The sequence below is a fragment of the Anoplolepis gracilipes genome, chromosome 1 (assembly GCF_047496725.1).
Source record: "Anoplolepis gracilipes chromosome 1, ASM4749672v1, whole genome shotgun sequence".
Taxonomy (NCBI): Eukaryota; Metazoa; Arthropoda; class Insecta; order Hymenoptera; family Formicidae; genus Anoplolepis; species Anoplolepis gracilipes.
In genome coordinates, this window is record NC_132970.1 from 10,835,001 (window position 1) to 10,854,694 (window position 19,694).

At 31.6% G+C, this 19,694-nt stretch overlaps 3 protein-coding genes and 1 long non-coding RNA gene across 7 annotated transcripts in view; 2 read left to right on the plus strand and 2 right to left on the minus strand.

Annotated features, from left to right (window-relative positions):
- The first annotated feature begins 2,499 nt into the window (after positions 1-2,499).
- Positions 2,500-3,682, plus strand: Polr3h (RNA polymerase III subunit H). Its single transcript, XM_072903272.1, has 5 exons — positions 2,500-2,749; positions 2,832-3,015; positions 3,095-3,235; positions 3,324-3,448; positions 3,527-3,682. The coding sequence occupies exons 1-5, from the start codon at positions 2,639-2,641 to the stop codon at positions 3,575-3,577; spliced, it is 612 nt and encodes a 203-aa protein (XP_072759373.1). The 5' UTR covers positions 2,500-2,638; the 3' UTR covers positions 3,578-3,682.
- Positions 3,683-3,775: 93 nt separating this feature from the next.
- On the minus strand, positions 3,776-12,722 carry LOC140671685 (F-box/LRR-repeat protein 16). 4 transcript variants are annotated; one of them, XM_072903235.1, is made up of 8 exons: positions 11,300-12,722; positions 10,548-10,742; positions 9,376-9,740; positions 8,646-8,939; positions 7,892-8,183; positions 6,860-7,055; positions 6,188-6,336; positions 3,776-5,840 (listed from the first exon to the last, which is right to left on the minus strand). In XM_072903235.1, the coding sequence occupies exons 3-8, from the start codon at positions 9,718-9,720 to the stop codon at positions 5,692-5,694; spliced, it is 1,425 nt and encodes a 474-aa protein (XP_072759336.1). In that variant the 5' UTR covers positions 9,721-9,740; positions 10,548-10,742; positions 11,300-12,722; the 3' UTR covers positions 3,776-5,691. The 4 variants fall into 4 exon arrangements, with proteins under 4 accessions (XP_072759336.1, XP_072759311.1, XP_072759321.1 ...); XM_072903210.1 differs by lacking the exon at positions 10,548-10,742 and having other exon boundaries at positions 11,711-12,722; XM_072903220.1 differs by lacking the exon at positions 10,548-10,742.
- Positions 12,723-13,194: 472 nt separating this feature from the next.
- Positions 13,195-15,209, minus strand: Arpc1 (Actin-related protein 2/3 complex, subunit 1A). Its single transcript, XM_072903261.1, has 6 exons — positions 14,798-15,209; positions 14,450-14,710; positions 14,097-14,387; positions 13,808-13,986; positions 13,467-13,736; positions 13,195-13,370 (listed from the first exon to the last, which is right to left on the minus strand). Exons 1-6 carry the CDS (start codon positions 14,862-14,864, stop codon positions 13,332-13,334), a joined length of 1,107 nt encoding a protein of 368 aa, XP_072759362.1. The 5' UTR covers positions 14,865-15,209; the 3' UTR covers positions 13,195-13,331.
- A 290-nt stretch (positions 15,210-15,499) lies between these two features.
- Positions 15,500-19,694, plus strand: part of LOC140668941 (uncharacterized) — a 68,695-nt gene continuing 64,500 nt past the window's right edge. The window contains exon 1 of the long non-coding RNA XR_012047271.1: positions 15,500-15,625. This is a non-coding gene — a long non-coding RNA (uncharacterized lncRNA). The remainder of the gene's footprint in view (positions 15,626-19,694) is intronic.

The following is a 19,694-nucleotide window of genomic DNA, read 5'->3' on the forward strand; positions in this document are numbered from 1 at the left end:
GAAAAATTTTGTTTGTATCTTTATTATATGTAAGATAAAATTTTATATTTTTTATTCATTTTTTTAAATAGAAAATTTTGTTAAAATAGAAAAGTTTTACATATAAATTGAAAGAAAAGGAAAAATATTTTAGGAATAAGAATATGTACAATAATATTTATTCCAATTTTATGCAAGACACGTATTATAAAATGTAATGATGAATATGATGAATGAAATATACATAAAATATTTATTTCAATTATATATTTGTAATATGAGTTTTATAAAACAATTTTAAAGGTACAGATGTTAATGACCTGCCGACAGAGGGGTACCTAACATACATGTTAATATATTTTATATGCATTGAAAAAACTATATTTTCATCTTAAGAGTACATTACTTATAACTACTTTTAAAATAGATATCAAAAGAATCTTCTTAATATTAGTTTAAGGGAGAAATCTTCTACAGAGTAGAGTAATTTTAGATATTCTTAACATGTAAGAATGTATACTAAAATGGATATTTCTTTACAATTATATTATTTAATAGTTGAGATCATTAATTTCAATAATTACAAAAAACAATTTTATAAATTGTTGACATTGGCTATTGATTAAAACTTTGAAAAGTTATTTATATATATATACATAGTTTTACTTAATTTATATATATAAGATATGTCAAAAAAGTATTATGTAAAGAAGAAAATATTCTCTTTTATTAAGAATATATAAGGAGAATTTATAAAAGTATATATTTCGAGAATATAATTTTTTCGGTATATACATGATTATATTATCTTTTGCGACTTTAAACGACTGAATGACGTACAACGCGTCTAGAAAACGATTATAATATCGTACGATCCTAAACAAATATAGGTCGTTTTATTTGCGGGCGATAATAATTAACCGGCAATAGGAAGGAATTATTTTTCTTCTTTGATCTTTGACTAAAAATCGAGTCAAAATGAATATGGCCAGGAGCAACAAAGGTAGGTCCAACTGGCTAGAAAAGTACGTGGTCAAATACTGGCCATAATGCGCGTAACGAAACCACCCCGCGCCCTCGTTACCCGGTCAACACCCGCCGGACAATGGGCAGAGGCGCAGAGCACCCATTTTTTAATCATATCCAAGCGCTCGTCGAACAAAGCGATCATTTCCGTCCCGGCCATCTTGTCGGCCACCCGAATGAGCCGACAAAACCACGCCCCGCGAGAAGTCGCCAACCACGATCCACCCGCGGATCCATATCCGAATCGATACGCGCCGGCATAGATCGATCGATCGGAGCCTTCCGCCCACCAAAGCGCGCACAACCTCGCGACATTCGCCGATTGATATTGATATCGATCGCACAAAAATATGAGTATATTCTAAAGTAAAATATTACAAAGTTTAGAATTAAATATTACTAATCGCGTACAAGTATGCCAATTGGATAATTGGCATTAATTAACAGTAATTAATAAAGTTTCTTTTTTTGAAATTAATATATCAAATGTCCTGCTCTTAAAATTGTAAATTCAAAGCGACAAGTAGATGAATTAAATGAGTCAACTGATGAATAGAATTACAGTAATTAAAAAAAAATAAAATTATATTATAAATATGTATTTATATATCATATATATATAGTTACATAAGAGTCTCTTGCAACAATCATCTGGGTTAATTAATTTTGATAAGTAATTTTTCTTTTTTTTTCAAATCACGATTAGTTGTTACAGAAAGTGTCTCGCATCAACTTTTTTATTAGTAATACAAGAATTTATTTGATTAAATATTTAGCGGGGACCTTCTTTTAGCTCTAATGATTTAGCTATATAAATTAAAATGTTTGTCAAGTAAATATTAAAACTTTTATTTTTCATTTTATCTTTTTTAAAATAATATGTAATGAAAATTAATAAAATTTTTACGATTATAAGTAAAACAGACAGCAAACACGATATAATTCGGACAATTTTTACTTAAATAAGTAAAAAATTAACATTTTTCTGTAATTAAAAAAATTTTGTATATATACGTATACATATATCTGATTTTTATTTTATTTAATTGAATCTATCGATATCTAATAGTTTATTATTGTATTATTTGTAGAACAATATAATACTCTAAATTATTAAATTGTTGAAAGAAAATTTTTTTTTCATATAAAATAAGTTTTAATTTGTGAAATGTAGAATGTAAAAATAGCGTTTAATAAAAGAAAAAGAATTACCAAAAATCAAGATATTATTGACAAAATTAGAATATTGACAATATTTACATGGTTATTTGATATTAAAAGTAAATTATTGCCAGTGTGGAGAAATAACAAATTATTTTTAGGTGAAAGTGAATAAGCAAAATGTGTTAATAAATTTTGTGGACATAGCACGCATCGCAACCAAAACTGTGCGCATTATGTGTTATCCATTGAGAACATTCGTGGAAATTGGCTATGTAGTTCAATGTCCACGTTTTTATGTCCACAGAGGGCGTATCGCTTTCAGGGATCATAAAACCGGGCTGTGGCCTGTGGCGTCTCTCACGTGGATTTTCTCTGTATTAACATCTATGGAACGCACCTGTATTATTGTTTGACTTATTCTGTTACATGTGATTTTGTTATTTCATATTTCACGTGTGTAAGATTAAAAATGTTTATTCTTGCGGAATTAAAAGACACCGTCAGAATATTACCGAGCAACTTTAGATACAAATTAAATGACGTTGTTGCTGATGAATTAAACAGAAAACTCGCTAATAAAGTATATTATAAATTATTTTTAATTATTAAGGTAAACTCACTATAATGCTGATAAGATTATTCTAAATATATTATTATTGCAGGTTTATAAGGATGTAGGTCTTTGCATGGTGTTGCATGATATTCTGAAGATAGAAGAATCATATATTTTTCCAGGAGACGGAGCTTCCCATACAAAAGTGACGTTTCGATTTATCGTGTTTCGTCCATGGATAGAAGAGATATTAATAGGAAAAATTCGTAGTTGTAGTTCTGAAGGTGTACATGGTAACAATCTGATGTAGTTATTCAATTCAGTTATTATACAGTTTTTTAAATTGTTATTAGCATTTATATCTTATTACAGTTACATTAGGATTCTTTGAAGATATAATTATACCACCTCATAAGTTACAACACCCATCACATTTTAATCAAACGCAACAAATGTGGATTTGGCTATATAAGACTGAAAATGGATCAGAACATCCTCTTATTATGGAAACTGGTATATATCTTGCATAAATACAAGATTCGGATTAATATATATATACTGACTTAAACATAAGTCATGAAATTAAGATATTTAACTTTAGGAGATCCAATACGATTCAGGGTAGTGAGGGAGATTTTTGCAGAAGTACCATCTGGAGTTAATGCTCGTGATATAAGCGAAAAACCAGCAGAAACCAGTAATGTTGTTGCACCATATATTTTACATGTATGTTTATGAATTTTTAATGTTATATTTATCAATATGTAGTCTCTAATTTTAACAATATTTCAATATATTTGGTAGGGATCAATTGATGAACCTGGTTTAGGTATACTCGAATGGTGGGATACATAAGTTATTTTATATATTAATGACATAATTCTAAATATATTAAATAAAGATATTAGGATTATGTAAAATACAATGAATTCTGGTCAATAAATTTTATTTTACAGCACATTCCATCATATTATTTTGTATCTTCAATTAATGTTGCATCTGTGAATGACATTTTATAATGTGACTTTGTGAGTTTTCCCAATATAACTTCACATGTGTAGATATATCTATACTCAGTTTTGATTGATAACAGAATTATGAAGTATAATTTGTACAATATGTACAAGGACGTTATATGTGCTAAACATGTATGATAACACGTAAAAATTATATTTGGACACAATTATCAAAATGCTTTGAGAGATTATCTACTTCATTTACTACATAATTAACTCAATTTAATAGAATAAATCTTGAATGTTATAATTATTACTTTATCAAGTGAGAAGTACATAGGCATTTTGATAAAAATTATCTTAAAGATGGATTTTATGTTAATGAAAGGTTATGCAGTGTGATATTGTGCAATAAATATTTTGTAAATTTAAAATTTTTTATTAGCGAAATATTTTATCTAATTACATTATAATATATGCATAGTTGATAACAAGGAGGCTACAACTAATAAAAAATCTTAAATTTAAAAATACTTATTGCACAATATATACTACATTATATATTTTGAAGCATTTTAACGCATTTTGGACAAATTAAGACGTATTCTTTGGCATGTTATTGCTGTTGTCCTAATACATGACTGAAATATGCAGCACTTAATTAAATTGATAAATATGATGCACTTGTTTAATCATAAATTATGATACATTAATAGAGTCTACTTATATAACGTTAATAAAGGGTATATAATTACATCGACGTAATAAATTATTAAAATTATTCACTTGAAATACATGCAAAACATCTTGCCTAATTATGTTACATTAATATATGTATACTTAGTCAAAAACCACAAAGAACATACCTAGCGAAAAATCTTAAATTTAGAAAACACTAATTGCACAAGGATATATTTGTATATATATTTGTATTTATATATATATATATATATATATATATATGTATATATAAAGGTAACGTATGAATCACGATGTATCGTAGGTGCAATAGTAGTGAACCTCGATTCTCCGTCTACAACACGTATCATCAAACGAATAACACGAATCATGTATTTATGAATAGATTGCTGAGGATGAAGTGGTTTGGAATGTTAATACCTTCTGTATAATCAGTATCTGCTACATACTTTCTTTCAAGCAACATGTGTAATGTGTTGCAGCTATAATCGCAAAAAATGGGACAATAATGTGCATTGTAAATGATCGCATTCAGCGGAGGCAATAATCGAGCAACAATTAAATATAATCGATACATACTCGAATAATTATTAATTGCTTCGTGACTTTCGTGTGCACCTCGGATGATTTAATCGGTTAGATATATGCGAACCAATTAAAATTACGTACAATATAAATTTATCACAGTCCTAACTGTTGAGTCTCTTGCCGTACGTTTACTCGAGCTTTCTCTACATTACTAAGAGGCAGAAAAAGAAGGACTCGCTGATCTCTTCTTTCTGATCTGATGCGTTATCAATCTCTTCTAATGTACAATATTGAGAGAATTCACTTCTGTACAACATCATTACAATACGTAGGTATAAGAGTCTCTTTTCTACTTCGTCTAACCGATGTTAGACGAAGTAGAAAAGAGACAGATTGCAATCGTACATGCCCGTAATGTGATTACATGGCCGAATGAAAAAATACGAACGAAAGTGCATGGGACGTTAGTGTATTAAAAATGTCTATGCGTTAATATTTTGCACATTTTGAGGGCTAGTGTGTTTTTTTTCTTAGACCATTACGAGGAAAAAACATATTGTTCTTTCATATTATCTGGACGCCAGTTGCTTCTTATCTGTCTAAACTGCTCCCTTCAATTAAATCGTCTTTGTGTCTCATTCAAAATATTGCTTTCTGCGAAATCCCGCAAGATCTACTCCTTGCAGCTTAACATCTTTCGTTTGATACATACATCTATTCGCATATTTATATTGCATATAAAGAATCTCATTTTATCGCGGATATTGTATCCTTATTAAACATCGTTTATTCGATGATTAGGCAACGCGGTAGATGTTCACGTAGGTAATCAAACAATTCTCGCGATGTTCCTGGACAATTAGTTAGTTCTAACTCGTGTAAGTGTCGAAGTTGTATCAGACTGGATAAACCACTACTTGTGAGCAATGGGCAACCTAAATAAAATGGATCAAATACGTATATAGTTAGATTTGCATAATTCAACTTTTCTTATACAGTAACTTTTATATACAGGGTGTTTCCTTTAACTAGAACATTTAGAATATCTTTGTTTCTTTTAATGATATTCCTTTCGAATTGATCAATTTTCGTCTTTGATTTTTTTCATATCATTAAAAGAAACAGAGATATTCTAATAAGTGCTTTAGTTAGAGAAAACATCCTGTATATATTTATAATGATTTTTATATAAAATTTGGAATGTTACAACACATGTGTGTGTATGTATATCTATAAGAAAAGTTGTATAAAATTATAATTCAGAGATAATATACGACTTTACCTGCCACGGACAACACCTGTAGAGATCTCATAACGCATAAATGTTGAAGTCCGAAATCTCTAAGTTGCGAACACCATCTTAAAAATAAGGCGCTCAGCGAAACCATCGTGGAAATGTAACCCACACCAATATCCGTGATGTGTACACACCTGTACAATAGTATAAAAAATAAAATATAAAGATTACACAATTGCGGTACCGAAATAAATTACGCCGCACATGTCAGAAGTACAAAATAATAGACAAGACGCGTGAATTTATTGCCATGGCAAATAGTCGGTTGGCTAAAGATAATTACGGATCTAGTAGCTTTATGACTTTCTGTCACTTTGCGACACGTGAGTCAGCCATTATGTAATGCGTGATCTTAAATAGAATGTCTAGATAAACACTTGTTAACTAAAAGATCTTTTAAAGATGCCTTTCAAGAATTATACAATTTTTTAACAGATTATGTTTTCATTTTGATAATATTAATGTTTTCTAAAGATATGTAAAATAAGAAAGATATGTAAGGAAAAAATTAATATCTATAAAGTATGATATTTTGATAACATATTATACGATATAAGACACATTTTTTTATATTCTATGTAAATACAGATAGTGATTTTTTAGAGATGTATTATAATTATTGTTAATGAAAATTATATTCCAGTAGTATTGTCTTACCTATCTAATGTGAGTTCTTCTAAATTATTCAAATCACAGGCAATGTATTCTAAGGCTGCATCTGTAATCCTTGAGCACCAGCTCAGGTCTAAGGAACGAAGTCTTGGCAAGTTTTCCGCGATTAATTCGACACCGTCATCTGTTACTTTACTGCATCCAGAAAGTGACAGTACAGTCAGATTAGGTAAGGAATGTACTGAAACAAAGATAAATATATTAATTTAATATTTCTAAAAAATTACATATGTGCAATAGAAAAGATTTTAAAATTATATGTAAACAAATTTTTAATGATACGTACGATTTTTTGTTAATACACACTTTATTCTTTAGAGTAAAAATTATGAAATATGTTTGTAATTTTATGTTGAAATTTATCATTTATTTGTCACATTTTTCAAATTTTAATTATTTTATAAAAATATAATCAACGTAATTAAATTTCACGTTTCAGAAAAAACGCAAATAATTAAGATATAAAATTTTGTTTATAACATTCTTTTATGACATACTAATAATAGTATCGGATCATTGTCTGTAAAATATGCACACGCATACCTGGCTATAATTCGAGTTTGAACCAGTGACAACTTGAAAGCTAAATAAAGCTGTGTTCCTTAATTCTAAATTTAATCTCAAGCACCTGTCTTAATTTCGACTTATCATTATTGTACATCTCATTTACCTTTAGCCTTGACAGAAAATCTAAGTAAGAACTTAAAATTGGTAAACACAGCTCGGTTTTCAAGAATAATCCTGTAATCTATAAGTAATTTATAAGTTAATGTGAATTGGCGTCTAATTTTAACCAAAGAGTAAAGCTTTATTATCTATTTAAATCAAAATAATTTTTTTATTTATAAAGTTGAAACAATATTTCGTGATAGTTTTGTGTGCATCAGTATTGTCGCATCTAATATTATTATATATGTAATACCGCTATGTCTCGAATATGCTGCAACAACTCAATGAAAAAAAATTAATCTAATTAAAAAATATATACATCAAAATAACGAAGATAACAATTCTCACCAATATTTACTACGCCGTGATTTGTAAGCTCCCAACAGGATTGCAATTTTAAAATGCTGAGCGCGCTGCTTTGCTTTGCACTGAAGTAACCAAGCGCAGCATCAGTAACGTGATAAGCTTGCAGAGAAAATTCGTAGAGGCTTGGCAATAACTGAGCCACTGCACCGACGGCTTCATCGGCCACATTGATGCAATCCGACAAAGACAATGATACTATTCTAGGGGTGAGGCATGCCCATAATCCAGCCTCCGTTATTTCATTGCAGCCGGTTAATTCAAGCTCGTACAAAGCCTAAAAATAATCACAAAAATTGCATTCGTATCGTTTTATTTAATGTAATCCCGTTAATTACCTATCTTTATCATTTAAACGAGATTGTGCCCGTGAATATAGTAATTTATATTACATAAAATTTTTTTTTATAATTTTTTAAAATCTATATAATTTTGACAATATAAGTATAATAAATTATTTTCATATTTATAATAGAGAATTAATAATAAATCTAGAAAAAAAAGTTTAATACTTAGAAGGGCTTTTTTAAACTTCGTTTTTATAGACATTTTATTTTTACTACTCTCATAAAAAAATTTCATTGTTATCTCTAAAACTTATTATATTTAAATATTTTTTTGTATTTTAATTACACTTATCATATGGTTATTGTAAAATTGCAGGTTGACGATAAATTTCTTAGTTTATTTAGTCAATAGCAAAAACCAACAGCATGATAGAAAATGTATACAAATTTACCTGCAAGTGATCCAAAAGAGCCTCAAGACCTCTGTCCGTTACCGCGCAGCATCGTAATGACAAAGAATGCACGTATCGTTGTGCCAACGGAAAGCCGCGCGTTAATTCCGGAATATCTTCGTCGGTCGCAGCTAGGAGGACCAAGGAGTCAAACCCTCTTCTCACTAAGGAAGCATATAATCGAGTACGTGAGGTCGGTTGCATAGCGCGAGCTTCGCGGCATCGTACCACTGGCACCAAACCCGTCCAAAGACGCGGTCTCGCGTACAGAATGTCTCTCCATCTCGTGCAAACCTGCATACGATATGATGATGCAAATTATTATTTATTATATTATCAAGAGGCAAACTATATGTAGAAGTTTATATAGGATTTGAATTAAAGCAAACTTGAGATTTACGAATTTTGACTCTTATTGGATACTGAAGTCTCGTATATTTTAATTTTAGAATTTACATTTTTAAGAGATGTTTTCTGTCATATATACTTGTAGGACAATATCTGTGTAGAAGAGAGAGAGAGAGAGAGAGAGAGAGAGAGAGAGAGAGAAAGAGAGAGAGAGAGAGAATGATATTAAAAAATAAAATCTATAAAGCTTTTTTAGAATTAAATCCTTGATATTAAATATTCTCACAAGAATCTCAAAAAATTTGTTTTCGAGAAAATTGCAAAAGTTTGCTTGTATTATTTATATTTTGATTGTGAATGAGAAATTGCGTCTGTCATATACTTGAGCCAAAATCCTTCTCTCTGTAGCGTTGAAATAGAGAAAAAATCGCCCGAGGAAATTATCATCCTGCATCAGCTGTTCCCACGTGACCGGTGGTACGTAGCCGCCGGTTCCTCCGCTGGCTAACGGTACGGTCATCTTTATTCTGTTCCTGGGCATCCTGATTCTGCTAGGGGTGACATTATTCAAACGTTCCTTATTGTTGCCTGCCGGGACATTGTTGATAGTCTGAGCGACGCTTCGGCTGGGTTTTTCGGGCATCGCGTTCGCATTATTCGCGCTTTGTAAATTCATGTAAGCGACACTGTTACTTCCACCGCAAAAGACGTTCGTCACGCGTTCCATGACGCTAGTCTTTCCGCCACCTGAAAATTTGAGGTCGATTTTAATTCATAGTTAAAAAAATTTAAAGATTTGAGTAGATTGCACAATTGATAAGAATTAAAGAATATATAAGTAAGAATTTTAGAAATGCGTATAAGATTTGATAAAAATCTGTGAAGCTAATTTATGAGAGCGATGATTTGCAGAATTGAAGATTAAAGGAATTTGTGGAAAGATTTATGAAATTTGAAATGTTATATAGACGCATTGAAACTATACATTCAGAGCAATAATAAAATATTTAAATAACTCTTCTCGAATTTCTCGAATTAAAAGTCGAATTAATTAAAAAGAATTTTTCGATCGAGCTCTTGAATTAATACCATGAGTATAATTATGTTATAATTTTTTGTTACAAGAAAATCTGAAATGACTTAAGGCTCCCCTGAGTATTCTCGTTTTATTTTCTAGCTGTACGTTCTATTTGGCTCGCGGCGCACCGCTATTTCCTGTTTGCCATTTATCTTGTAAATTATTTTTATTTTTAGTAACTGCATTTGAGATATATGAGTTTTATCTCGCAACTTTTGATGATAATAAATCAACTAATAATTCATATTTAATAAAGACTATAATAAAGAGATTATATTGCAAGATTTTATTTTCTACGCATTATTTTTTTTTTTTTTTGTGCGATAGAAATTTGTATTCTGTATTTAATTATCCGATCGATAAAAAACAACATGACTTTGTAATTTATCAATTTAAATCAACAATCAAATCAAATGACTAATAATAATTTAGTCTTCTTTTCTTATTTCAACATATAATATATTAAATCTTATTACGCGTATTATTTGAGGCGACGATTAGAGGCGAAAGGGAGATCCTATTATTCCTTTTTTGCTCAGAACCAAATCTGTCTCTGGTCAGGCTGATCACAGTTTTGCCGACCCGGGATTGGCATCTATCCAATCACGAAGATTGCCTATTTGTGCATCTGAATGTAAACGTGGTCGACCCAAAGACGATGCGTCTTTAAACTGCCGAAAGTGACGATCACTCGTAACGCGAATCATATATTAGTACGTTTAATGTTTGAAATTTGTATCCAATGTCTGATTCTCAAATCACGACTACTTGGATGCAATTATCTTATCAATGTAATGGATTAGGCGGTCGCGATTGCTACGAAATACGACGCTAACAGCTAAACGATTGAGTAAATATGCGCCTCTAAGGCGTCTTATGTTTAAGTCCGCTACTATTTTCGCGTGCACGAGAACGTGTACGTATCGATTCCATTGCAGTTAAAATTGCGACGACGAAAGTCACGTAGAGGTATCGCTTAATAAATTACGGAAAAAATATCGCGTGTAAAGTAACAACGCGCGAGATTTATCCCCGCGCTCGTAACAAACACGTCATATATATCGCGTTAATAACGCTGTTGGATAAATAAAAATCATAAGAAGAAACAAAAAAAAAAAAGAGAGAAAAAGACGAGTTGTCACAAAGAAATCAATCCTTTATCGCGATTACGTAACAACACAAGGACTGAACAACCGAAGGGTTTAACGTCGTTCGATCCAGAACGCACCAAGTGAGAAAAATCGTAGGGTTGACATCAGCAACCCTTTGCCGCTTGTCTTTATTTTTCATCGCCGTCCAAGCGGAAGATAAACTTGACACCGATCCGAAGCGTGCGATTTTCCTTCTCGTCTCTGCTCCCGATAGCGCAGAAAAAAAGTCGAAGTTGACGCGAATTTAACACGGAATCTACATGACGCGTCGCGTTACGCACGCTACTACGAGCAGGGGGTGGTGGGTGGTGGTGGTGGTGAAGGTGGTGAAGGTGGTGGTGAAGGTGGTGAAGGTGGTGGTGGCGGTGGTGGTGGTGGTAACGTATAACAGGGGAGCTATAGAAAAGAAGCAGGTGGACAAAGGGGACAGTAACAAAATACAAGGATGAAAAATAACGACGAGGATGTGAGAATATTTCACCACCGACCATGAAGCTTCGACGTCCGCAATCCCAGGCCGTTAATTCGCTTGGTCAGTTCGGCGCTGGCACGCTCGACGACACCCTGCGCTGATATCGAAGACATGATACCTCGATCGGGTACTCGTCAGCCCTCGTCCTGTCCCGCACTTGTTCCTTGATGCCCGTGATTCGTAGTCAAGAGTAGCGCAGCTCGTTTTGCGAATGACAAAGTCGCATCATATTTGACAGCTTGATGGTGATAGTCGGATGTAGACGGAGAACGAGCTGTCTTTGCGAATAACGCCGCGCGCCGGCGGCGGCGACACTTCCTGTTTGCACGACGCGCTCTCAAGGGGATGATGGTGATCACACGACGAGATGATTAGAGCGCGCGTTTACTCCTCTTCCTTTTTGTCGCGTCGTTGCACGTAATAATTTTCTTTCTCACCGGATTTTAGGAAAAAAAAAAAATAAACAATAATGCGTCACCCTCGGAATCAATAATCACGATTGGCGCGGTATAATTCTAACATTCGTGGAATATATACGATACACTATTAGCGTCGTCAAACTCGACGAAAAGGCAATCTCGTTAAGTCAATCCCGTCTGATTTTAGCGTATTTTTAGCAACGACGGCGGGCCACTTTGTATTGACAATATTCGCGTCGTCGTGCGTTTCTGTTTATTACAACGGGCATGGCAGCAAAGCGAAATACAAACGCGTTGCAGGCAACACATGGGGGTGGTTTGCGTGAGACTGAATCGATATTCGCGCTACTGATCTTGTCCGGCTGCCTTTTCCCCACCTCTACCAGAGACCTACTAGGCGCGTGTCAGCCGCTTGTGCCTGCCGACTGATAAACCGCCCGACAGAGTCGCGCGCCTGGTCGCATACAATTTGTGTTTTACCCTTCGAGTCACTTGACGTTTTTCCATACTTGGTGTTCCAAAAATTACAATTAGGCATTGGATTAAACAGTTAAATTATTAAAAAATATTATATTTTTAAAAGAAAAAGATACTAATATTATCAATAATATCAACATAAAAGATGATGAATAAAATAGATTGATTTCTGCCTAAGAAGTGTAATGTAAGTTATATATATTTTCTTATAGCTTTTAAACTGTTCAATACAATAAAAAATAGTTATTTTGACCCCTTTAAAAAGTTCCTTTCCAAAATAACTATTTTTGACCTCTTTAAAACGAATTTTGATCTAACCGTTCTCCCATGGACTTGGACAAATAAAATTGGTATCATATTTAGTTCAAAAACTATAAGAAAACAGGTGTAACTTACTTTACACTTCTTAGGTAGAAATCAATCTATTTTACTCGTCGTCCTTTCAAATTGGAATATCAGTCTGAGACTCTATTGGTTCAGATTTTCGGGACACCTTGTATTTATCGATGACGTCCGAATGACGTCAGTAGCTGATGTGTTACCTTTTGTAAGAATACATTATTGAATACATATTTCACCTATATATTGTACAAAGGATTGTTCTTTCCAAGGAGATAGGTCGACGTGGACAATTTAATGAGGTGATTAATGAGAAATTGTATAGTATTCATTTTAACATTTATACATCGTTGTATTGGATGTAATATCTCTGATCTTTGTAATGTAAAAAAAGTTTCATGTTTACGCTATCTTGAGACCAGCAATGGAATTCTCTAAAAGCTTAATAAAGAAAAAAAAAAGATTACAATATATCATAATTGTTAATATTGAAATAATGCATATGACACAATTATTATATTATATAAAAAAAATTACCTTTAAGTCCCAAACTACAAGTTGTCCATCTAAACTGCTTGTGCTAAATTCGTGATCAGACACCCGGCGAACGCAGTTGATTGTATTTTGGTGCATGCTATCCAAAGCGTTATCATTAGTCTCGTTTCTAGCTTGTCGATCTAACGATTGGAACTTTCGCATAGCAGACAATCCGGCAATCTCTTTCTTCTGTGTATTATCCAACTTTGACGCAAAGTATATTTGTCCGTTGTCATCTACGGAGTACAACATCGGCATACAGCTATGCCCCTATGTGAGTGAAAGTTCTTAGTTAGTACAGTAAACATTTAATGCACAATTTAAAGCGTTACATTATTTACCGCGGCAACAATGTTATTAGATCCTATCCAAATGCAACTTAAAAACGGTAAATGCTCTGTATACAGCCTCACAACTGCGTTTCCTTTAGTAGCATCGGCAACACATATAGACGAGTTGTGTGCCACCCAACAGATTTTATTGCCACATGGGCTGAACGCTACTGAATGTATCCAGCCACCTAAATATATAAAAGCAAATTATAAATTGTATAAAATTTCATTCTTTTAAATAATTAATAAAATTTTATATTTGTACTTTTTATTAATAAAGAATAAAAAAATGTTTTACCTCCATTGGGTGTATTGGAAAACTCAGCCAATAAAGTTCCTAACGTATTACTTTGTCCCCAAGGAGTAATACCAGGGGCATCCTCCATATCACTGATAAATGCACTGAATACACGAACTTTATAGTCCGTAGATCCAGCTACCAGAACCTTGTTATCCGGATGCCAGTCGACGGTAGTTACCGTAGACCTTAATGGACGCTTTATATGTTTACATAACCACCAGTTATTCACTGATACAAAGTAACAAACAGCTATAACTCGTCCTCCAGAACCAACAGCAAATTTATTTTCTGCAATTGTATAGAAATATAAGTATAAATTCAAGTATAAACTTTGCCAATATGTAACGTACCTAGAGGAGACCATTTTACGCAAGTAGCAGCTCGATTTATTCGTAGGAGAACCCATGCAGGATCCCACTTGCCATCCTCTTTTTGAGTCCACACGTAAGCGTTTTTGTCCGCAGAACAGGTGACTATGCGATTGGTCTTTGGCGCCCAGTCAATTCCCATGACAGCCATGTGATGTTCCTCCAAGGTCTCCAGCAGCTTCCATCCGGATGAAGTACGTTTGTGCACCTGTATCTCATTGTTATTTGGGCATATGGCAACTTCTGCGAAAACGAAAAAATTGATTATGACGTGCCAAGTAATTAGATACTTAATATTCAATAATATCGGATACATGAAAACCTCCGTACCTGTCCTATCTCTATTCCACGCATGACAACTGATGGCATCGACACCGAAGTTATAAATCTCCGTCATTTCGTGCTTGCTACTTGCGAAAAGGACGCCTCGGGACGCCTATTACTTGAACAACGAGAACGTCGAAGAATAGCGACGATGAATCAGCCGACCACAACTGACACTTGAGACGAACGGTCGACGGGCGCGGTCGCTGATTAAACTTTATCAGACGAGAATTCCGGCGTCCGGGCAATCGTATATCCTGGACAGCACTCACGGAAATTCGCGGACTCTGGTCAGTCTACACGAATTTCCCTGGTCTCTCCTGACGGTCGCAAAACACGCCCCTCAACTCACCGAAGTTGACAGTTCATCCGTAGATATCTGGTTATATCTATCTTCGCTTCGAGGTTATGTTCTCCCGGATGTACGTATTTGTGATATTGTACTCTACACGCGCCTCTCGCTATCCTCGATTTTACACTTTGACAGCAACGACCTCTGTCGAACTTGAGCTAAAAGAAAGCTAGGGAATTAGGTTCATGAGATTTACCATCTTTGCTGAAATATTTTCTTCAGTCGAGTTTCCTCTCTAGATTATAGTTTTAGACTTTGAATAGAAAGAGAATCGATTTTATCAGGTTGGTAAGCCTGTGTCTCGGCTCTCGGCAGTAACGATATATTTATATACAAAATATATATATAAGTGAAGAGGAAGAGAAAGATTTCATAGTCAAGATAAAAAAGGATATTGTATACGTTGCTGATCGAGATGCGCTATTATTTGGAATTGAAAGACTAACTTTCTATTTTACATTCGACTACTTTTCAACAAAAAGGTAAGAGAGTATTATATGAAATACAAATTTTAAACTCGTCTCAGAGAAACTCGGGGGAGAATAAGGTTCAATTCATCAATCTCACGGTAATCGATTTTAGATAATGGTTTATTATTTTTATGGCTCTTTGAGCTTTTATACTGTATAAGATACACGCAAAATGATCAACGCAATGAACAACAATAAATAATAAGATAACAATAATAAATAAAATGCAAAATGGGAAAGATAAACTAAATTCGATTACGGCGTTGTAAAGAAAATTGAAACGATGCGCCGTTTTCGCGTGTCCACTATATAAATTTATCGCGAAATATTATTTGCTATTTCGATGATTGAAATTTGTCGACTGTTACTCTTGTTTCGAAAATTGTGATTGTGGCCGATATAAAAAGTAGCCGGCCGCAGCTGTGCGCGATTGCAACAGATTTATTTCTACGGCGCAAATCGCCACTGCTGTCGTACAGCACAAAGCCAAAATGCGGCCCCGTTTAATCTACCGGCCATTCCGTCCGTCGTACCTTGCGTTTGATATAGCTAAGGTCGCGTGATGAAATATTTTCCATCGCGGATTAGAGCTGTAACTGTAAAATATCGATGGTATTGCGCGCGCGCGCGTTCAATGTGTTTCCGAAATTGCGATTTCTTGAATTCGCGCTATGCACAATATAATACTCATGCGTAATTTTGGCATTTTACTTTATTTGAAGTATACATTCAAATAATTTTTATATACAGATTTATTAGTTTATTATTTAATGCAAAAAATGTGTTTATCAACTCAAATGTGTGTGGTTAAAAAAATATACTGGAAATATACGGAATAATATACGGAAATATGTAATTATTTAATTATATAATTATATAATTAAATATGTAATTATTTAATTATATAATTATATAATTAAATATATAATTATTTAATTATATATAAACAATTACAAGTTTTTCCGTATATTTAACATTTAAGTTAATGTATAAATCTTTTACATCAAATATAATAAACATATATATAAAGATTTTTCTAAATCTCTTATCCTCTAGTATATATATATATATATATATATATATATATATATATATTGTCTGTAATTTATGTAATTAAATTCGTGTATTTTACAGTTCAATTGTTTTTGTAATTTAGTTAAAACCTCTTAATAAAAGATATATTGAGCATTATATTATTACATAGAATAAGATATTTATGGTTAGTTTCAGCATAAATATTACATACAGTTAAAATTAACTTAAAATTTAATATAATCTTTTTCTTTTCGGAGATTAAAGTAGAGGAAAAAAGGAGGTGTTATTTAAACTTTAGTTAATTTTAGCTAATTGCTTTATGGAAACATCCTTTAACAAATTTATTTAATCGCTTAAACTTTGTTTCTCATGTTAATAACCTAAATTTATGGAGTAATACGTATAATCTTACGCTCTTGTGATTATCCAGCACCAGAGTATTTTGTGAGTGCTCTCCGACAATATATCTCGTGTTCTCAAACGAGAACATTCGCATTCCACTTTTTCGTCTCCGATGTATTTAAATCTCCACTTGCATTTCCTTGAAACAATTTAGTAGCTATAACTGGCTATAATGTTTGCAATTATAGTGAAAAGCTAAGAATAATTATTGCTATAATAGAGCAAACAAATGGTTATAAAATAATTCCAAGATATGCATATCCTTACATATGATAATTTTTATCTATAGGCGTCTGTTATATTTAATGTAAAAGATTTTTATACATATATTAACTTAAATGTTGAATATACGAAAAACTTTTAATTATTTATATAATTAAATATAGATTTTACTGTATAATTATATAATTAAATTTAATTATATAATTAAATAATCAAATCTTTCCGCATTTTTTTAACACTTGATTTTTGATAAAATTATTTTATCAAAAGTAATAAACATTTAAGTAAAAACTATTTGAACAGATATCTTTTATCAATTGTATATATATTCTATATAATCTTTAATTATATTATTATTAAATATTTCTATATATTTAACATTTAAATTGATAACATTTGTTTACACTAATTGTAAATAATAAACCTATATGAAAATTATATTTTTAAACATATCTATTTAGTATAAACGAATTTTAGCATCTAAAGTATAAAATGCATGGAAAAATTAATTATATAATTAAAAAAGTTAATTAAATTTGTGCTTATAAAGCAAAATAATTTTATGGTTATTGAATGAACTTGTCGCATAATGATGTAATAAAAGTTCCTGTTTTTATCATTTTCTATAACGACTCTAACTTTTTATATTCTTGAAAAAGTTATTTATTAAAATGATATGTATACAGCAATATATATTTTGCTTTACTATGCAAAGCGGCTTTCTACCAAGCTAGCTCTCTCTCTCTCTCTCTCTCAAATTAACTTTTAATGAAATTAACGAAATTCTATTAGGTAGATAAAAGCCCTCTTGTGCCTGTAGTACACATCAAAAGAGACTTTTTAATATCCAGTACAATATGATATAATAGAGTTATTATCTCGTTTTAGTGGCTAGGTAAACACGGAATTAATATATTAAAAAATGTATTCCCTCAAAAATGTAGTAAATACTAAAATTTGTATGTAAAATCTCAAGCATTGCGTTTTTGACAATTATTAAAATTAATTAAAATTAAAACATAGGAATAGTGTTTATTAATTAAAATTAAAATATGAGGAATAGTATTTATTTATTGATAAAATACATATTTATGTATAAAATACAAATTTTACTTATATACTTAGAATGTATATATAATACACTTTTTATAGTTTCAATTTTTAGACGCGTTTCCTGAAAAAGAATAATTTTTATTTTTATCCTAAGGACAATACCACCTTTCCCATTACTCGAATGGCCTTATAGTGTCGACTTTACGAGCGCAGTAATGCGAATACAATATTCGATGTGGGCACAGGGAGACCGAGGAAACCACGGAGAAATCAATCCCCCGAGAGTTGACCAGGCCTGGGTCTAACAAACAAACTGGTTAGACCACCGCTGTCTCGTATCCGTACTAAATAACTGTTCTCTAAGAGTGTGCCAAGAGTGTGTCGTTTTTGAAATCGACTGTGCTGTCGACCTTGAGGTTTTAGTCGTGATATACACTAATCCGGGTAAATTCAAGCCCATACACTGTGTTTGACTAGTAAAAGTAGAAGGCTAAGTAAATGCTATATAAATTGTAGTTGTGCGAGAAAATCACGTGAAAAAAATAATATTTGAAATATTTCGAATTTAGATATCGGATTATTTTCAGCAAAAGAATATAAAAAGTTTGCATATATTATAAATATTTCTGAACGTAATATTTTAATATTTAATATTTAACAAAATTTTTAAAAATTTGAACTTTTTTTTTGTTATATTATATATAATTATATATTATCTGGTATTATATATCGTATTATAAATTATACATGCTGAAGATTTTTAATTTATTTATCAATTTGGATTATATAAATTTTTCGAAAATTTGCAGTTTTGAAATAGGAAGAAATAGAATTCTATGATTGTATGTGGCACTGTTGGGTATCATGTTCAATTTTTCTACAAGTCATCTTTTAATCGGTTTTACTATGGCTGCTATGACACACAAATCTCTATATATTATACAATCGCACACATATATATTTGTATATATTTTATCTTTTTTATAAAACGAAAATTTAATAGGAAAATTTTTCAATCGTATTTTTTGTCAAACTGTTTTTTGAAGATACAGCATTGGTTACAGTTTTGATTACAAGAAGCATAATCTAAAAAGTCGTATTATTTATAGCTAATAAATTTTATTTTTGCTTGGTTATAGATTTATATTATATTTTCAGGTTAATAATTACGTGCAGATTATTTTGAATATAAGCACAGATATTTTTATATATTTGTAAATTTCCAAAATTATTCTTTTGAATTTGTTGAATTCTTGACAACTTGTTCTTTTATTTAAAAATATATAACTTTTAATCAAATTATAAGATTATAAAGTTTACATATTTTTTTATTAAGTTAATATATTGCTGATATTTAACAAAGATACAA

Coding starts and splice junctions, on each gene's coding strand:
- LOC140671685 (XM_072903210.1), bottom strand. CDS start 11,807: ATGTCTTCGATATCAGCGCAGGGTGTCGTCGAGCGTGCCAGCGCCGAA. Junction 7,056..7,891: donor TCACGGCGTAGTAAATATTG/GTGAGAATTGTT, acceptor TCTTTGTTTCAG/TACATTCCTTACCTAATCTG. Junction 6,337..6,859: donor GAAGAACTCACATTAGATAG/GTAAGACAATAC, acceptor ACTATTGTACAG/GTGTGTACACATCACGGATA.
- Arpc1 (XM_072903261.1), bottom strand. CDS start 14,864: ATGACGGAGATTTATAACTTCGGTGTCGATGCCATCAGTTGTCATGCG. Junction 13,737..13,807: donor CTAATAACATTGTTGCCGCG/GTAAATAATGTA, acceptor TCACTCACATAG/GGGCATAGCTGTATGCCGAT. Junction 13,371..13,466: donor TTGTAGTTTGGGACTTAAAG/GTAATTTTTTTT, acceptor TTCTTTATTAAG/CTTTTAGAGAATTCCATTGC.
- Polr3h (XM_072903272.1), top strand. CDS start 2,639: ATGTTTATTCTTGCGGAATTAAAAGACACCGTCAGAATATTACCGAGC. Junction 2,750..2,831: donor ACAGAAAACTCGCTAATAAA/GTATATTATAAA, acceptor TTATTATTGCAG/GTTTATAAGGATGTAGGTCT. Junction 3,236..3,323: donor TCCTCTTATTATGGAAACTG/GTATATATCTTG, acceptor ATTTAACTTTAG/GAGATCCAATACGATTCAGG.